We start from the raw sequence: 20,565 nt of genomic DNA on the forward strand, positions 1-20,565 counted from the left end.
TCTAATACTAAAACAAAACAAAATCCGTGTATTCAATGACCTCTAACTTCTTTAGGAAGATACAGAATGACCAACCTCAGCTCTGGTCATAGGTCATAGGTCTGGTCATAGGAAAAAAAAGGAAAAAATGTTTCTATACTCTTCTGTTCATAGGGAAACAATTGGATGGCCATTTAAAAAAAAATAGTTGCTAATAGTACCTTGACCTTAAATAAAAAATCAATTGCAGTTTAAATATATAAATTTAAAATATAAAACTACAAGTATTACAAGAAATTGTGGCAGCAGTTCTTCTAATTACCTAGGAAGCAGGAATTTGTTTCTAAGTATGACCCAAATGCCTAAAACCACAGTAGAAAAAAATGAAATATTTTTAAAACTCTGCATCACAAAGTTTAGCATAAGCCAATTTCGAAGGCAGAAGTTAAATTGGAAAAAGAATTTGTACCTTGTAACACAGACACAGGCAAATGTCCTAAATATATAAAAAGCTCTTTAAAAAACAAAACTAAACACCAAGTGCTGACAAGCATGTGAAACAACATGAACTTCCTTTCATTGCTGGTGGAGATTCAAAATAGTGCCCTCTCTTTGGAAGACAGTCTGGCAGTCTCTTTCAAAGCTAAATGTAGGTTTACTGTATGATCAAGCAATTGTGCTCTGAAGTATTTATCCAAATGAATTGGAAGCCTAATGTCCATATAAAAACCTACACATGAATGTTTATAGCAGATTTATTCATAATTGCCCCAAATGGAAGCAACCAAGATATCCTTCAAAGGTGAATGGATAAGTAAATTGTGGTACATTCATACAACCAAATATTCAACAATAAAAAGAAATGAGCTATCAAGTCACCAAAAGACCAGGTGAGAACTTAAAAGCACACTGCTCAGAAGGCAGTCTGGAAAAGCTGTGTGATTCCACCTCTGCTATCTTCTTCCGTAAAGTTGGCACCATTCCAGCTGGAACTAACTGGCCCCCTTTTTAAACTCTTAGCACTTTGGAACTCACTCATGGTCCTTATCACTTTCCTTTTAGTCAGTAGTGTTCATTGCCTAATGTGCTCTGCGAAATAATTGCCCAAAGATTGTCTAAAAGGGAATTTTTAAAAAGAGTAGTGAATTCACAAATGAGTAAACAAAAAGTTGGTCACGTCATGAGTTTTTGGTTTAGTGTTTAGAGATAACCAAGTAATTGTTCATTGATTTCATCTAGCCCAATAAAATCAATAATTCCTAGTCCAAGGAATAAAAATCTATATCATGATATTATAGCCCAATAAAATCAATAATTCATAGTCCAAGGAATAAAAATCTATATCATGATATCAATCCTAAATCTAAATCTAATTTATTCAACTTTTCTCAACAGTCACATAACCAGAAACCCATATTAACTCTTCTTGATAACAGTAGATATTTTGGAAAATTTAACATTGGTGTATAACTACTTAACAGAGAACCTAAGTGTGAGGCAAATGTATTTGAAGACTTTAAAAATATTTCTTCCATCATAATTGGCACACAGCGACACACTATTGCAGTTTTAATGAACTTGAACTTAAACAGCTCAAAATGATATAATTAATTCCATTCACCTTTAGTTAAACCAAATAATTGTTCAAAGTATTTTTGCATAAAGCTCCTCAACATTTACCTAACAATGTTATGAGGCCAGTGAGTGTCTCCCAGCCTACTAGGTCAGTGGTCAGCAACCTTCCCTGATCATGATAATCAAGGGGTTTTAAAAAATATTAGTGTCTGTGTCCCATCTTCAGAGACTTAGATTTAATTGGTCAGGGGCTGTGGCGTGGGCTTGGGAGTTTTCAAATCTCCTTGGGTGATTCTAATGTGCAACCAAAGTGGAGAGCCACAGGAATAGATCATGTGTGCTTGGTAATTTTATGTGGTTTTCTTAAAATCTTCCAGTAGGCCACATGGCAGGGCCTTGCAGACTTCATTTGGCCTATAAACTAAACATTAGCTCCTGGTTAAATCTAAAGGGATCCAATATGATTATCTCAATTAGACATTTCCTTTATATTGGATTCCCATTTCACAGGACCTAACTAACCTGTCTTTGAGAAATCTAAACATTCTTACTATAGCTTACTGGCAGCACTTGGGTAGACTGATCATGACCCTCAAATTATTAATTTCTGTGGCTTACTATTCCTTTTAAAATAATCAAAAACTCCTTGTGCTCCAATGAAAAGAATCGCTAGTATTGCTGCCATCATAGTTTTATGTCTAATTTCCCATCTAAGGTCTTCTGCATACTGAGGAGCAATGCTGTAAATTGTTCCACACAAGTTAAAAGGAAAACTGACTTTTCTTCTCTTTTCACAGATTTACCTTCCTGGGCTTATCTGTGGGTTTAAAAGCCTCAGCACTTATTTTATATATTATATTTATTTATGTTATGAAGAAAAAGTATCAAGGAAAAGAAAACAAGGCATCAGAAAATGGAAAAAAGACCATGAAAGAAACAAACTTAGAATCCACAAATAAGGATGAATGTTTTTTACCCTCTGTCAAAGAAGATAAGGAAACGTATATTTAAGGGGAGAAAGAATACTCTTCTGTTGCCCTACTTCCAACCAGCATTGTATTAATTCAGCAGAATTATTTTTGAGCAGTTCCTGGTCTTTTCACTGACAATTCTTGTACTCTTTACTTATGATGGAGCAACGAATTCACCTATGACTTTATAGTAATGAGACAAACTATAAATGAAAAGAAATGGAAATACCACTCATTATTAGAGTCTGGCTATGTGGTTGTGGTTAAGATTAAATATATGAACCATACAAACATAAAATGAGAGGTATTATTAGTATGTAAAAGAAGAAAAAGTATTTGCCTAGGTAATTGTAACTCAGTAAACCAGTGGCTAGAAAATAAGTCGAGATGAAAAAGGAGACAAATTAATAGCCTTAATAAGAAGAAAAACCTAATACATTTTGTTTTAACCAGTTGGAACCATGTTGCCTCATGCCTGAAGTCTACTGTGATTTACACTATCCTGACATCAGTCATTCCTGTATTAAGTTGAATATTTCACAGATCTTATTAACTTATACTTTGAAATTGTTTTTCAATAGCAACCCCTGATGTATCTTTTACCAACCTCCCATTAAAATATTGCCAAAGACATAGAGATAATTGAAAATTTTGCAAGCTATGATTGTCAGACAACATACTACAAAATGTGTTAAGTGCCTTACAGATCCATGGAAATGGATTAAGAAAAACTGATGTTAACTTGAGAAAGAAAAGCCCTTTTGAAATACGTGTCTGTCTGCTCTCTGGAGGAAGCAGAGTCCACACCAGATAATTCACCAGCTTTATCTCAATTGCGTGGTTTTATTCTGTGTTTGTGTATTTGTTTTTGGAATACAGAGACAGCTTTCACAACCACGCAAGTAGGACAAGAAGAGTGAGTAAGAACAAATGTTTAAGTATTGCATTTGCTAGTGACAGCAACTTTAGTATAATGAATGCTAGAAATTGGAGTTTTTATTCTCAATAGGTTAGAAGAAAATATTTTGCATCAGTGTCACCTGTGAAATACTTTTTAAAAAAGAAATCAATCATGCTTCCATACCAGAGATTCTGACAAAACATTTTTGAGGCAGTCTGTATATCTCCTTTTAAAAAAAAATCCATATGGAACCCTTGATGAAGAGCTACAGAAAAACAAGCTGCAGGATAGGAGAAGATTTTCCTGAGTACAGCAAAGTCACCCAATGTGAATGCTTGCTAGAATCTGGAAATTGGCCTGGAAGTTATACATATTAACATATTCTCAGTCTGTAGATCTGAGAAAAGATTCATTAATCGCACAAACAGAAATTTGGAAAAACCACACACATGCTAGATTACTACATAATAAGTCTTATTGGATACTGTCTCATTAAAAAAAAAGAAAATCATGGAGCTATTCTTTGAAACACTGCAAAAAAAAAAATGAAGGCAATATCTTGAATACTTATTTATTCACCAATTATTGAGCATCAGGTATCTGTCAGGCAAATTAAACAGAATAGTAAACAAAAACAAGGACACTACCTCATGGAACTTTATACTTTAAAGGGGAAGAACAATAACAAAATTAAATTTTAAAATGTTATAAAATCATAAAAATTAAAAGAATAAATTTGTATTTATAAATGTAGTATGCACAGTGAAGGAAAGGAACATTATAACATCTACCTCATTTTATATGATCTACTTCTGAGTGCAAGAATCCAGAATAAATATTAATCCTGAATTCAATGCCATTTATTAAACAGGAACTAAAATCCTAGGGAAGAAAGGGGGAAAATTACACAGTGATAACAATAAGATAAGGAAAGTTTGCAAGGTAACAAAATAATGCAGGAATGTAATTAAAATATGCATTGGATAAGGTTAAAAGAAAACTGTGGCCAAAAAAAACAATGATGAAGTTACATTTGAAATCTGTGCAAATGAAGAAGAAAAACATAAAGAACAAAATTGTAAAAAAAGTTAGGTGATTTAGAGAACAGACTAAAGCATCAACCTAAGATATCTGATATTTTGGGGGAAGAAATCAAATCTGGAAAAGATATAGTAGTCAAAGAGTTAGCGAAGGAATGCCTTCCTTCTATGAAGAAACACTGGAGTCTACAAACTAATGTGTATTTGCACATTGTCTTCACACCCTCACTCACTTCCGTGCAAAGGAGCTTTTTGGCCATGATGTTTCCTCCCCTGAAATGCTCTCTTCTCCAGTTATTTAACTGCTTCCCAGAACTCAGAACTAAGCTCAAGGACTCTGACTTCTTCACTACTTAAAAACCTTCCAATTATATTTATAGCAACATAGCATGGTAATTTTACTTTTACTTATGCTTATTTAACTGTCTGTTCTTCCCCCTAGTTGGAATTAAACTCATTTTGCCTATTTAATTCCCAGCATCTAGCTCATTGCCTGACACATAACAATTACTCTATCAATTATATTTGAATGAATGAATGAGCTCCAAAAATGCCCAACATATAAAATATGAATATTATAAATAAGAACTGAAAACAACATGCAAAAATAAAAGTAACTGCATTCATGTCATTGGGTAGGAATTGATAGCTTCAGATGTTTTGAAGATTTTCTTTAATATTTCAAAACAAAAAATCAGTTTAAACGTGTTGAAAAAGCATCTTTTGACTGTCATTTCCATGCTTAAAACAGGAGGTAAAAACATTTATGAAGCAGAATGCCCTTTGGAAGCTCACAAAAGAAGTAGAGAAATAAGCATGTAAATATATGATAATATACATATAATAAATATTACAATTGAATTAAAAAATGCTCATGCCTCATTCATAGAGACCACCATACTAATCTCTTTTTTTCAATTTCAACATATGTACTTCTGGAGATTTTACCAAAACACAATTATTGAGAATTAATCATAACAAATTTGTTAATGGCCATTGTCACTATTCTCTTCTGTGTCTTCTACATTCCAACATCTGGAAACCATTAACCAACATGATGAGAAAATGACTGTACAAGTGGTATGATTTCAGCAACACCATAGAGCATAGCAGACCACTAAGCCAAAGACAGGTCCACCGCCTCTCCCAGGAGTGGAACTTTCCTTGCTTGCTTTCCATCCAAGCTGCAGGAGTTTCCACCAGTATCCTCCAACTAGTTTTTGGCACCCTTCCCCACAGGAGAAAAAGGCTTTCTTTCATTATGTAGAGGAGGAGGGGGGAGACTGAGCGGAATCTGAGCAGTAGCTGCTGTTCTTCCCCCCAAAGCCAGCGCCAGCGGTGCTCTCTCAAGATTCTCTCTAATCTTCCCCAAGGGTGCCTGGTGGGGCCCACAGAGGAATTACCTGTAAGCAGTGTCAACACCCATCTGTCTGAAGCCTCCTGGGGCTTTGCTTGCTCAGGCCAGCAAATAACTCATTAAAAATTTCTAGCTGGATTGTTTTATTAACTGACATGGCACCAAATGGCTTCTGCCCCCAAGTGAGTGAATGTTCAAATTGTGTTTCTCCCTACAGAAGCCCTTCTCTGGCTTTCCAGTTATCCATTTTCCCAATAACCTTCGTTCATTCATCAGTTCAAGAAAAGTTATAATATGCATTTTATCCAGAATTTTGTTATTATAAGGGTATGGATGTGACACTCTTTCTTGGTCTCTGTATTTATGAGGTGAAACCAGAAGACTCACTTTTCTACCTCTGATGTAAAAGAAAATGTGTTTCAATTAACTTTATCAATTTTCAAGACCAATTTGGATGATTTGAGATTATGTCACTTCCTTTTCCTCACCTTATTCTAGCCATCCTCAATTTAACCTAGCCAGTAGATTTTTTTAATAGCTAGTAAATTATCTATTGGGTTAACCATTCTTAGCATATTTATCATTCTGAAATATCTTTCCTGAAGCAACTCACTGCATGGGCCCAAGTCATGTGGCAAGAAGGCTTTTATTTTGTTTCCTTTAAGTACCTTCTATCTTCTCAGTTGATTTTTCTTTTAAAGACTGGAAGTTTTAAAAAAATATATTGGGTCTGGTTTTATTTACTCTGGACTTTTTACCCAAAGATTTATCTCTTGTACCTGTGTATAAAAAGCCCTAGTGATGTTCTGCCTGCAATATCTCCCATACTCTTAATATGATCTTTTCCTTAATATGAGGTCTGTTCACAATTGATAAAATAACAAATAATGTCATTAAGGATGAAGGTAGAAGTAAAGGTGTAATCTTGCAAATACATCTGATATTTTGAGTGACTACTAAAAAATATCAAAAATGGCAAACTTTTTAGAAGTTTGTAGTGTAGATTACATTAGCTCTCTAAGTAATTTTTCTCCCACCTCTTAAGGAGACATACAGACTCATGAAAGGAATGAGGTTTTCCACTCATATCAAAGCCACCTAAATATCTTTTCTCCTAATTAACCATTGTATAAAACTTAACTCAGTATACCTTTACTGATGGGAAGGGTATTTCTCTCTCTCGTTCTCAGGTAACTTCTACTTCTGTCCTTTACTTATCAATAATGATATTGGAGAAGGATGTCTTTTGAACCTGCCAAGCAAGACATGTCATTAGGGTAAGTTAAATTACTTTGTTTGGAAACTGACTTCAGCAGGAAGTATAGACAGCTAAGTGCTACAAGACTTTTCTGAATTTCATTGTATTTTATTTTTAAGTAACACTTGTTTAAATTTTTCTTAAGGCCAATTCCAAAAGGGATTCATACTTCAGGCTTTATTTCAATAGCCCTGTTTATATTACAGCTCTGAGCACTACTTTGGTGATTTCTATAATTGTGTTCTGTATGAGTCATGTATATACATATATTAATCATGTTAAAGGGACTTCTTTAAAAGGAAAAGAAAAGACCTTAAATGGAAGCAAGAAATTTAAGAAAGGAAAAAGTTTCCATTGATAAAGGCAAACATAGCAGAGGTAGTAGATCAATTACTTGAAAGCTTGTATGAAAGTAATAAAGACAAAAGTAACAAAAGCAATTACAACTAAAAGTTAGGTAAGGGAATCACTTAATTAAAAAATATAAAAGAATATGTTACATACATAAAAATGGGGATGAGGGGAAATAAGAAATGTAGTGTTAGAATGTGTTTAAACTTAAGTGACCATCAACTTATCATAGATTGTTATATTCATAGGCTATAATAAAGAACCCAATGGTAACCACAAACCAAAAACTTATAACAGATACACAAAAAAGAAAGAGAAGGGAACTCTTTCATAACTCTGAAGAAAGTCATGAAACACAAGAAAAGAGAGCAAGAGAGGAAGAAAGGATAAGAGAAGAACACAAACAAGCAGGAAATATTTAAAAGTGACAATAAATACATACGTATCAGTAATTACTTTAAATGTTAATAGCCTAACTTCTCCAATCAAAAGAAACAGGATGACTGAATGGATTAAAAAGCATACCCATCTATTTGCTACCCACAAGAGACTCACTTCAAACCTAAAGACACACATAGACTGAAACCGAAAGGCTGGAAAAACATATACCATGCAAATAGGAATTTTAGGAAAAATGGAGTTTCAATCCTCATATTAGACAAAATAGACTTCAAAACAAAGCAACAAGAGACAACAAACAACATTACATAAAGAGACAGTCCACAGGATATAACAATTGTAAACATCTATGCACCTAATATAGGTGCACCTAAATATATAAACCAAACACTAGCAGACCTAAAAGGATAAACTAACAGCAATACAATAATAGTAAGGGACTTTATCACCCCTCTCAGATCAATAGATAGATCATGTAGACAAAAATTAAAAAGGAAATAGAGGCATTGAATGGCACATTAGCCAGATGGTCTTAACAGATATTTACAGAACAGTCTACCCAAAAGCAACAGAATACACATTTTCTCAAGTGCACATGGAACATTCTCAAGAATAGATCACATATTTAGGACAAAAAAAAAGTATCAACAAATTTAAGAGACTGGAATTGTATTAAGCATCTCCTCAGACCACAATTGTATGAAACTATAAATCAATTACAAGAAAAAAATGGAAAAATACAAACATGTAGAGGATAAACAACATGCTTCTAAATAATCAATAGATCAAGGAGCAGATCAAGAAACCAAGCAATGCATGAAGACAGATGAAAACAGAAACATAATGGTTCAAAATATGTGGGATGCAACAAAAGTGGTTCTAAGAAGGGAGTTTAAAGCAATACAGGCCTACCTCAAGAAACAAGAACAATCTCAAATAATCAAACCCTACAACAAAAGGAACTAGAAAAAATAAGAAAAAGAACAAAGCCCAAAATTAGTAGAAGGAGGGACATACTAAAGATAAGAGTGAAAATAAATAAAATAGAGACTAAGAAAACAATAGGAAAAAAATCAATGAAACCAAGAGCTATTTTCTTTGAGAAGATAAACAAAATAGCCAGACTTACCAAGAAAAAAAGAGAGGACACAAATAAACAAAATCAGAAATGAAAAACAAGTTATAACAAATACCCAAAAAATTCAAAGAATTATAAGAGATTGCTACAAAAAATTATATGTCAATAAATTGGACCACCTAGAAGAAATGGATAAATTCCTAGAAACATACAACCTTCCAAGACTAATCCAGTAAGAAACATAAAAATCTGAACATACCAATTACTAGTAATGAAATTGGTAATCAAAAAGCTCCCAACAAATAAAATTCCAGGACCAGAGGGCTACACTTCTGAATTCTACCAAACATTTAAAGAGGAGCTAATACTTGTTCTTCTTAAAACAGTCCAAAAATTGCAAGAGGAGGGAATACTTCCAAACTCATTCTATGAAGCCAGTATTCGAATACCAAAACCAGACAGATGCTACAAAAAAGAAAACTACAGACCAATATCTGAAATGAGCATAGATATAAAAATACACAAAATATTAGCAAGTCAAATTAAAAAATACATGAAAAGAATCCTTTACCATGACCAAGTGGGATTTATTCCAGGAATGCAAGGATGGTGCAATATTTGTAAATCAATTGATGTGATACACCATATTAACAAAAGGAAGGATAAAAACCATGTGATCATCTCAATAGATGCTGAAAAATCATTTGACAAAATTCAATATCCATTCATAATAAAAACTCTAAATAAAGTGAGTATAGAGGGAACATATCTTAACATAATAAAGGCTGTATATGACAAACCTTTAGTCAATGTCACACTCAATAGCAAAAAGATGAAAGATTTTCCTCTAAGATCAGGAACAAGACAAGGATGCCCCCTCTTACCACACTTATTTAACATAATACTGGAAGTTCCAGCCATGGTTATCAGTCAAGAAAAATAAATAAAAGGCATCCAAATTGGTAAGGAGGAATTAAAACTGTCACTATTTGCAGATGACATGTTGCTATATACAGAAAACCCTAAAGACTATATCAAAAAACTATTGGAATTAGTAACTGGATTCAGAGAAGTCACAGGATACAAAATCAATATACAGAAATCTGTTGCATTCCTATATATATTAACAATGAACTAGCAGAAAGAGAAATCAAGAAAGCAATTCCATTTACAATTGCATCAAAAAGAATAAAATACCTAGGAATAAACCCAAGGAGGAGAAAGACCTGTACTTTGAAAACTAAAAAACACTGATGAAAGAAATTGAAGAAAACACAAATGAATGGAAATCTATCTCATGCTCATGAATAGGAAGAATTAATATTCTCAAAATGGCCATCCTGCCCAAAGCAATTTACAGATTCAGTGCAATCCCGATCAAAATAGTAATGGCATTTTTTCAATGAAACAGAGCAAAGAATCCTGAAATTTATATGGAACCATAAAAGACACCAAATAGTCAAAGCAATCTTGAGAAAGAAGAACAAAGCTCGGGTTATTACACTCTTTGACTTCAAGCTATACTACAAAGCTACACTGATTAAAACAGTATGGTACTGTCATAAGAACAGACCCATAGATCAATGGAACAGAAGAGAGAGCACAGAAATAAACCCACACTTATATTGTCAATTGATATATGACACAGGAGCCGTTAATATACAATGGGGAAAAGACAGTTTTTCAATAAATGGTGTTGGGAAAACTGGGCAGCTACATAGAAAACAATGAAACTAGATCACTGTTGTATAACCATACACAACAGTAAACTCTAAATGAATTAAAGACCTAAATATATATATGAAACCATAAAACCCTTTGAAGAAAATATAGACAAGAGTCTCATGAGCATCAGCATGAGAACTTTCTTTCTGGATACATCTCCCCAGACAGGAGAAACCAAAGCAAAAATAAGTAAGTGGGACTACATCAAACTAAAAAACTGCTGCACAGCAAAGGAAACCCTCAACAAAACAAAAAGTCAACCTACTGTATGGGAGAATATATTTTCAAATGATTATCCAATTAGGTGCTAATATCCAAATATATAATAAAGCTCATACAACTCAATACCAAGAAATAATAATGATCCAATTAAAAAATGAGCAGAGGACCTGAACATTTTTCCAAAGAAGACATACAGATGGTCAATAGGCACATGTAAAGATGCTCCACATCACCAATCATTAGAGAAATGCATACCAAACACAATGAGCTATCACCTTACACCAGGTAAAATGGCTACTATCTAAAAGATAAGAAGTAACGAGTGTTGGCAAGGATGTGGAGACAAGGGAAACCTCCTACACTGTTGGTGTAAATGTAAATTTGTCCAGCCGCTGTGGAAAATGATATGGAGTTTCCTCAAAAAACGAAAAATAGAAATACTGTATGACCCAGAAGGTCCATTTCTGGGAATTTACCTGAAGAAAACAAATCTGCAGATCAATTGATGTGATACACCATATTAACAAAAGGAAGGATAAAAACCATGTGATCATCTCAATAGATGCTAAAAAGCATTTGACAAAAATCAGTATCTATTCATGATAAAAACTCTAAATAAAGTGGGTATAGAGGGAACATATCTCAACATAATAAAGGCTGTATATGACAAACCTGAATATGAAAATAGGCACCTAATTTGAAAATGGGCACACCTATGTTCATTGAAGCATTATTTATAATAGCAAAGATGTGGAAAGAAGCCAAGTGCCCATCTGTAGGTGGTGAAAGGATAAAGAAGTGGTACATATACACAATGGAATATTACTCAACCATTAAAAAAAGGAAATCTTGCCATTTGCAACAACGTGGATGGATCTAGCAGGTATCATGCTAAGTGAAATAAGCCAGGCAAAGAAAAACAAATACCATATGATTTTACTTAAATGTGGAATCTAAGAAACAAAACAAATAAAAAAGAAACATACCTGTAAATATAGACAATAGACTGTTGGTTGCCATAGGGAATGGGGTGGGGGAATGAATGAAATAGGTTAAGGGGATAAAGAGGTACAAACTGCAAATTGTAAAATATGTTAGACATAGGAATAGACCTACAGCATAGAGAAATAATAATATTGTAATATTTTTGTATGATAATGGGCTAACAACACTTATTGTGGCAAGCATCTAGTAATGTATATAATTATTGAGTTACTGCTTGTACATCTGAAACCAATATCATATCAATTTAATTCCAATAAAAATAAAAGAAAATTCACTTGTAAATTTTGACAGTTTATCCGCAGTACTTTTGGATTTTCTGCATCCACAACATGTCATTGTTTCATTTGCTTTTCTTATTCTGAAAACTTTAAATTCTTTACCCTCTGTTTCATTAGCTAGGACTTCCAGTATAATGTTAAATAGAAGTGGCTATAGTAGGCACTATCTTCTAACTTCCTACATCAGCAGGAAAGCATTTAATATTTTCCATTTAACTATAATGTTCTCAGTAGCTTTTGTTTTTTTAATATATCATGGTTGTGTCCTGAAGCATATTATAAGGAATTTGTTGTGATATTTTTCTCGTTCTAGTAAAGTGTCACTTTTAACCTCATTTTGTATTCATAATTTTGCAATTTTTCCTATATAGGCTCTCCTTTCAAATTGTATAAACTTAAAACTCAACAGAACTCCACCCTGTACCCGCTCGTTCAAATGCTCAGTGCTGCCTCCTGTGGTCAGGCTCCGGCTGTCTTCCTGCTCTACCACCTCCAGATGTTGTCCTTCCTCACTAGGCTTGTTGCCTCTTGGTTTCAAGATGATTGCTGCTTCTTCAGACCTAATATCTACTGTTCAGGGAGGACGAAAAAGACCACAATGTCTTCCCAGAAAGCTTTGTCTTTTTATTTTGGAAGGAAATTCCCAATTAGCAAGCTTCTGCCAATACCTCCTTGATCAAAACTGTGTTCCTTACAAATGTAGCTTACAGAAAAGGAGTTATGCTTACATTTGCTTCTATTAGTCCCTCCGTTGGGACTGGATTTGTTTCTGTCCCTCATCACTCTGGAGTCATCATTTTCCACTGAGACATGAATGGAAAGCTTATGTGAAAACTCTGATTACTTAATAACTCACTATATATCCAAAGTGTTATGAAATTACCTTGTACTTTTATTTGTTGTTCTGTAATTGTTTTCTGTGCATATTTATTCACCCTAATAAATGACACCATCCTGAATTCTACTTGAATTCTACAATCTGCAGTTTAGTTAGTACTGCCCCTTGCGTGCACACACACTGACACATATTCTCTAGAACCAAGTATAGAAATGAGAAAACAACTCAATAAACACTTATTGGAGAACCCCAACACCTCTTCCCTTTCTGTAAATACATGATTTCTTTTATTATTGTTGTTGGTTTTGCTGATGTGTTATTCTTTACGGAAAAAAATATTGTTTATCATGTTTAACACGCATGGGTGAAAAAATGAGAGTGTAAAAGGAATGAAAATGAAGATCAAATGCCTTGTTCTTTGCTCCTTCTGATAGTCTGGGGCTATAGAAACAACCATTTTAAAGCCCTTCTAATAACATAGGTGTGCTAATTGTATCTTAATTTGTCAAGCTTACAAGATTTTTTAACTCTATGCTATAAAATAGGAAGATTGGGTATTCCCTCTCTTTCCCTATTAGTACCTTTCCCCAATTTCTGTGTTCTCTTAAGTCCTTATGTTTTGGTTCCTATAAATATTGCTTATAGTGAGGATTATAAGTGATATATCAAATCACTATTCGAATTCCATTAATTTAGACTCCCCGTGATATGAAATAAAAAAAGTCGTGGCCCCAGGCTTCCCACTCCCTGTGTTTCTCCTGCCTCTCTCCTCCACTTCCGTCTGCTATGCCATTACCCTTCCCCTGTCCTGGGGGAGTGTAAGCGCTCAGAATAAGAACAGGCCTCCCAGGCCTCGGGGACGTCAGTGACAGAGGTCATGGATTGCAAAGCACTCGAACGCCCACTTTCTCTGATCTTCTTCCCTGCACCGAGAAGTGTCAAAAGAGAATTCTGTTTCAGAGTAAAATACCATCTCCTCCAGGAGGGCAGAAGAGTGAGCCCAAGGCAGTGGGTCCAAAACCATGTCTTCCTTGGCCCACCGTACTCCACTGAGCATTCATCCACTGGGCGAACTTTGCACACGGTAAGGCTCAGCTTTCTCTGATTACCTTAAACGCTCAATAGAAAAAGGAGCTGCCGGTACTCAGGTAAGATTCTGCTTCTCCAGTTTGCCCCTGTGACAAGGGGTCGCAAGGGAGCCAGTCCCCGCCCCTCCTAATCTGGACACACAGTCTCACCAACTCCATCTGCCTTGAAATCTGTCAGGGGTAATCTCCTTATGTGCGTCACCTATAAAGCCCACAATTCCAAGTTCTCTCTCATTCGCCTTCTTCTAATTCCCATATGCCTCCTATTATTTATTTTTTCTCCCAGACTCTAATTCCCGAAATCTTTCCACTTTCACTTTGTCCTCTAGAACTCCTAGCCCATCAAAGCAAATCCCTCCATAGTCTCAAACTCAAAACTGAGCATTCTCCTCACCGATGCACCCCAACCAAAATCTGGCTTTCTCCTGAGAATGCTGCTTCCCTTCTTACATGGTAGTTATTCACTTTTTCTTACAACTCTCTGGATACAGGGCAAATCCCTACTCCTCCTCTTCGCTTTCAGACCATTCTCCCCTCTTTCTTCCCCCAAATAAAGCAGCACCAAATTTCACATCATCAGACCCTAACACAACTGTACCTCACTGCAACATTTCCAGGGATTTTAGCTCCATTCACATGTTTCAACTCCACCCCTGTCTTGAATCATGGCCATTTTTAATGTACCCAGAAGTTAAGTCTCAACCTTTATGAGACCGAAATTTAACTCTTGATCCTCCCCCCAGAAAACCTGGTCTATCCAATCTCTCTCATCTATGTTGTTTCTTCTCATGTGACATATCCAATCATTCAGGACATCATGTTAGTCTGCAAAATAACTATAGACAGTACTTCAATCAACAGGTCTATTTTCTGTCCTTGTATTCTTTGAACTTGCAACTAGAGGCTCCAGTCTACATGCTCAGGTCCTTCTAAATGCATTCTGGATTACACTCTTCCACTCTATCCCTGGAGACACCCCCATTCCCTTTATATTGCATGTAAATAAGCATGGTATATTGACACCCACTTCTCCTACCCTCCCTTCCTGCATTTTCCTCACTATTAAGGATTTACATAATTGTTCAGTATATTGAACGTCATTTCAGTGGGATGGAGATTAAGGAATAGATAAACATGACTGTTTATTCTACTCTCGTAAACTGGAAACCCCATATCAACTTTAAGGCCCCTTGTACCTCTAAAATCCTTTTATTCTTTTTTTGTATCATAAGTTAGAAAATAATGATGTGACTAGATTTAGTTTTAAACGCGCATCTTGAATTTCATTAACCTCAGTTTCATAACAGAAGCTACTTTTTAAATGCTTTATTCCCTAAGGTGATTTATAGAAATTAGTGTTTGTGTTGTAACTTAGAATAGCATGGGTGGCATAAATATGGGAGGCCCCCTGAATCTGGGAAAGTATTCCTTTGATGATATCTGACAATACAAACGGCTTTAAAGGACTAGTGTTTTCCTTACGTTATCTTTTCATCCTTTGACTCAGAGACATTTTAAAAGAGAGTTTAGTCACCAGGTTTGAAATGCTGAAAAAAAAAATTCCAACAATCTTCACTACATGATTTTTAATAACCTGATTACGTTTGTCAGTACTTTGAACAAAATGAGCAAATATGTAACATGAGTAATAAACCAGGGGACAAAGTAGAAGCAAGTGATGGCGTATTAATGAGGAATCTATTTAAAAAGAGTTATGTCTGGGCTAAATAAGGAGTTTTAAAGAAAAATTCCTGAACAGAATAAGAATCTATAGGCTTCTTTCATATGAACTGATAAATTTGAATAAAAGACTTAAATATTCACATAAGCAGGATGAGAATTTCAGACTCTATGTAACTTTAATATCAAAGCAGCAATTCAGTGGAATGTAATAGATTTTCATAATAATAAATTTTTACAATCATCTGGAAAAGATATGGGAAATATACCCTTGTTTGGAATCAGTTATAAGAGAAATTGATGTTTTAACACAAAAATAAAAGCAACTAATATCCTCTTTTGAGGGTTGTTATAAATGTCCCTCAGAAAAATCCCAGGTGTCTTTGATGTCTCTGAAAGGCCATCAGTGAAGATTGTTTTATCTTGAGTAAAACAAGTTTTTTGAGGGTCTTAAAGACCAAAAAAAAAAAAAATTACCTGAAGTATCTCTGTTGATTTTTAAAATGGTTAAGGCTTAGTGTGTTCTCCAATTCTGGGAAGCATAATATAATAGAGCATTACAGTTTAGTTTTCAACTCATCGTCATTTAAAACTTTGGAATTTTGGTGCATATCTTTGCACTCATTTTCCTTCCCTGTAAACTTTGTCTCTACAAGCACAGTTCCTGCAGGAGCAGTTTCACCAGGTAGATGACGCTTCCTCAAAAGAATTAGGATCGAAAAAGCTGGAATATAGCTTGATCCTCGTAGTGCTGCTGGCAATCCGAGGTAGATGTATCTATCAAAAAAATATAAAAACACATTAAATAATAACTAATTTTGCATATTTCGAATTATTATTTTATTAATTAATATTTTAGTTATATTTTAGTTCATTGTTTTGCATGTTGATCTTATAAAAGCAACTTTGCTGAACTCACTAATTCCTATGGGTGTTAATATTTTTGGGGGAGACAATGTTTCATCCAGAAAATTCAAATTAATTTTCTTCTTTTCTAATATTTCTTGTAATCGTTTTTTTTTACATTGTATCTTTTTACATTGAATAGAAACTCTAACTTGAATTTAAAACTGATGATATTAGTTATGCAGTATTTAATAAGAATGCTTCCAAAGAACCACCATTAATTATATTTACTCTTGTGGGTTTTTTTCTTTTTTTCTTAGATGACCGTAATCAGGTTAAGTAAGTTACTTACCTTTTCTGAGTTTGCTCAGTTTTAATAATGTATGTGTAAAGTATCTCCAAATCATTTTTCTGCTTGTAGTTAGCAGAACATCCAAGATTTTTCTTCCTTTTTTGTGTCAATAGCGTATATTATATTAATAGATTTTTCTAATATTGAACCATCCTTGCATGCCTAAAATAAACCCTACCAGTGAGTTTTTATACATTAGATTCAATTTGTTAATTTTTCATTTTGAATTTTTGTATGTATTTTTGTAAGTAAAAGCAGCCTATACTTTTTTCCTTATACTATATACCTTATGTTATAATGTAATATACATTATATATTAATCCTTATACTACTCTAACACAATTATACCTTATACTATATTATGCTCCTCTGATCCTATTACCTTCTATCCCACTCCAGATGTAACACTATGCTGAACTTCATTCCTAGCTGATTTTTATAGTTTTCAAAGTGTGTATGTATACATTCATAATATATACAATTACTCATATGATTTACATTTTAAATCATTGGCATAATACTATATGTGTTCTTCTGAAAATTTCTCTATTAGTCCACCATTTTAAACTGTGTTCATACATGTAGTTCTACTTCCTTTCCATTTCACCATATTCCAATGTGTGAATATTCCACAACCTATTAATCCAGTTTAATATTAGACACTTATATTGTTCAAATTGTTTTTAATATCAACAGTACTGCAATAACTCTCCTTTTATGAAATTTTTCATTCTGTAGATTTCTTCTTGTGATTTTGCAAATGTTTTTTTTATATATTTGAGGTTATGTCGATAGATTTATATGGGTTCATGATTATTATATATTTTTGGTAAAGTTTTCTTTGATTATTAAGTAATATCCTTCTTTAACTCTTAATCCTTTTCACTTTGAACTTTTTTTTGTTTCACAGTCATTAACATAATCACAGAAGCTTGATTTAATATCTGTGTAGGGTATCTTTTCTGACCTTTATCTTTAACCTTTCTTGGCACTGTATTTTTTTAGTCTTTCTCTTGTAAACAACATATAGCTTGAATTTGAAAACTCCAGTATGAAAGTTGCAAGAAGAAGCAAATTCAATAGGTTTATACTTATTGTGAAACACGGTATATTTAGTTGGGTTTTTTCAACTTATTTTGTGTGCTTTTACTTCCAACTCTCTTAATGCCATTGAATTTTCCTTTAATGCTTTTCTCCTTTTCTATTAGACTGGAACTAATGTAAGTGATGCTTATTACATTTTGGGGAAACTTTAATGTTAATCAACATTTCTGTTCTCAAAAACTGTAAAAGAGTCTTAGATTTTACCTGGATTTTCAGCTAATAGTTTAGCCTGCCATAGCTGCATGCATGCTAGCAAAAGATACAAGATTTCTTAGAGACAAAGGACTTTTTTACTTACAGTACAGCAACTCGCACAAACTTCATCTTCATTCTGAGTCTCCTTAACCCCAATGTCCCAAAAGGGTGACACAGAAGGAGACCCAGATGGATGCTGTTCACACAGTGGGTTTCAGTCATAGCTAAGAAATCCTGAGTTTAGGGGATCCCAATCTTTTAAATGGGGTGCAAGCAAATCTGCCAACCTTTTCCCTAGAGGAAGATATTATCTTTGTCATCCTGCATAGCAAACTCTGCACCAGAGGGAAATACTGTATCTTCCAAGGCCATATTTACTGTTCAAACATCCTAGAAAACATAGTCCAGAACAAAAGCCTGTGCTAACAAAACCTACAGAAATTCAAGCGACCCATGGAGAATTGTCTACCAAAGTAGCTAGTTCTTGTTTCTATAATGTATCAGCTTCTGGTGAATGTTCTCAGGAGTACACATCCAGCCACTCTAATTAATCTGACTGACAGAGGATAGTACCAAATAAAATTATTTTGTCTGACATAGCATTTAATTAAGGCTACTGTCAACAGGAATCCAAGCAGCAGAATGAGGCCAACCTACATTAATGGTCCTCAGGGTTCCTCAGCTGTGATACAAACCCACTGCACACACAGGAGGTGCTTGGTCCCCTCCACAGACCCCTGTCCAACTTTGCAGGAACTGGGAACTGATGAAAACACGCTGTCGTGTTTTCTCATGTTATCAGCTCTCTCTGCCACTCAAGATCAAGGTAAGGCCTTAAATGTTTTAAACAATGCCAAACTGGTTTTTAGTAAATGGAAGAGTTTTCTTATTGCCCAATCAGGAGACGTTAAGGCAAATCTAAACAAAATTCAGGACTCTAAATGAAAAAGAACATGAATACAGAAAAAGAAAAATGGAAGAGTTTTGTTCAAAAACAGGTTAATATTATATGAGTTTTGCTCAAAATCAGATCTATTATCAATGAAAATAAGCCTTTAAGAGACATGAAGAATATTGTGTTAGCAAAATTTAATGAGGAGAAGAAAAATCATTTTGGAGATTAGAGGTGGATCGTGAAAGGAAGTAAGGATTCAGGCTTGTAAGATGCTAAAATGATGTAAGATGAAATGGGAATATTTTAGAGAGTAATATAGACAGGTCCCTTAAGTACCATCATTATCTTCAATAATTGCAACCAGTTTAACAGAATATTTTGAAAGGCTTAACCTAGCCTTCAGGGAAGTCATCCATGCTTATCTTTATCAAGTACTTTGAAAATATAGAGGAAATAAAACTCCAGTATATAAATATGGAATGGAGATACACTATCAGTATCTATTTTAGAAACAGCAAAAGTAGTCTTGTCACCTGACAAAGAAAATGTTAGAAATGAATGGGGCCATTTTCTGAGACATACAGGTCTATGCTTAGAAAGTAAATCTCTCAAGAAAAAACTTGTTATATTTACCTGAAGTTGGTGGAATCATACATCCTGCATGCCCCTGACTCACCACATTTCAAAGTTCCCCAGTGTAAACACGTATAATCCACTAAAGCTCCAAAATATATGGGTGCAGGAATTCCAGCTACAATTAAGGGAAGCAAAAAAAAAATCTATCAACAAGGTAAAAATTACGATACATTGTTTTATTGGGAAACATTTCAATTTTGCCTATCTGTAGAACAAATAAAGTTTACCAAAATATAAATCTAATGAACTAAATTTTATTTTATAAATTAGAAGTTATTTTTACTGTAAAGTTTCTAGATTATAAAGAATAAGTAATTTGATGGATAAATGCAACATAAGAGTTATTGGTAAAACCATTGAATTAATGATTATGTCTATTTTTTTCCTCAGTGGTTTTTGCCAGTCAAGTACATTTTATATTAACAAAGTATTTCCTGTTCATTTGTTTTTCAAATCTAATATTTGAAAAGTAGAATTAAGGTCAGATAGGTCTTTTTCCAGTAAAAGGGGGGAGTTTTCCATTTCTTCTTGTACTTCATTCTCATACTAATTGCAAAGTGCTATCTTAAAGGATAAGAGATATTTGCTATTTTAAAGCAGAAGAGATATTCGCTATTAAGTATCTAATAATGGTCTTTTTAATGATTACTTAATCATATTAAATAATTAATAATGTTGGGGAAAATAATGATTTTTTACCAAATACTCTTGTGCAGAATGCATGTAATCCCACACCGAGAGATTTCTCTTCAGGCTTGATACACCTAAAAGGTAAGTAAATTCATAAATAAA

The 20,565-nt window shown here is 34.0% G+C and overlaps 2 protein-coding genes across 5 annotated transcripts in view; one reads left to right on the forward strand and one right to left on the reverse strand.

The window, feature by feature from the left end:
• Nucleotides 1–5,335, forward strand: part of LOC118914484 (solute carrier organic anion transporter family member 1B3) — a 51,838-nt gene extending 46,503 nt beyond the window's left edge. The window contains exon 15 of the mRNA XM_036889445.2: nucleotides 2,352–5,335. Within this exon, the coding sequence (XP_036745340.2) occupies nucleotides 2,352–2,565 (214 nt within the window). The 3' untranslated portion in view covers nucleotides 2,566–5,335. The remainder of the gene's footprint in view (nucleotides 1–2,351) is intronic.
• Nucleotides 5,336–15,644: 10,309 nt separating this feature from the next.
• SLCO1A2 (solute carrier organic anion transporter family member 1A2) overlaps nucleotides 15,645–20,565 on the reverse strand; it is a 120,324-nt gene continuing 115,403 nt past the window's right edge. For all 4 annotated transcript variants that reach the window (XM_036889505.2, XM_057491714.1, XM_036889504.2 and 1 more), the window contains exons 13-15: nucleotides 20,473–20,537; nucleotides 19,771–19,888; nucleotides 15,645–16,522 (exon numbers count right to left, since the gene is read on the reverse strand). In XM_036889505.2, the coding sequence (XP_036745400.2) occupies nucleotides 16,303–16,522; nucleotides 19,771–19,888; nucleotides 20,473–20,537 (403 nt within the window). In that variant the 3' untranslated portion in view covers nucleotides 15,645–16,302. The remainder of the gene's footprint in view (nucleotides 16,523–19,770; nucleotides 19,889–20,472; nucleotides 20,538–20,565) is intronic.

The sequence above is a fragment of the Manis pentadactyla genome, chromosome 14 (genome assembly GCF_030020395.1).
Source record: "Manis pentadactyla isolate mManPen7 chromosome 14, mManPen7.hap1, whole genome shotgun sequence".
Lineage (NCBI taxonomy): Eukaryota > Metazoa > Chordata > Mammalia > Pholidota > Manidae > Manis > Manis pentadactyla.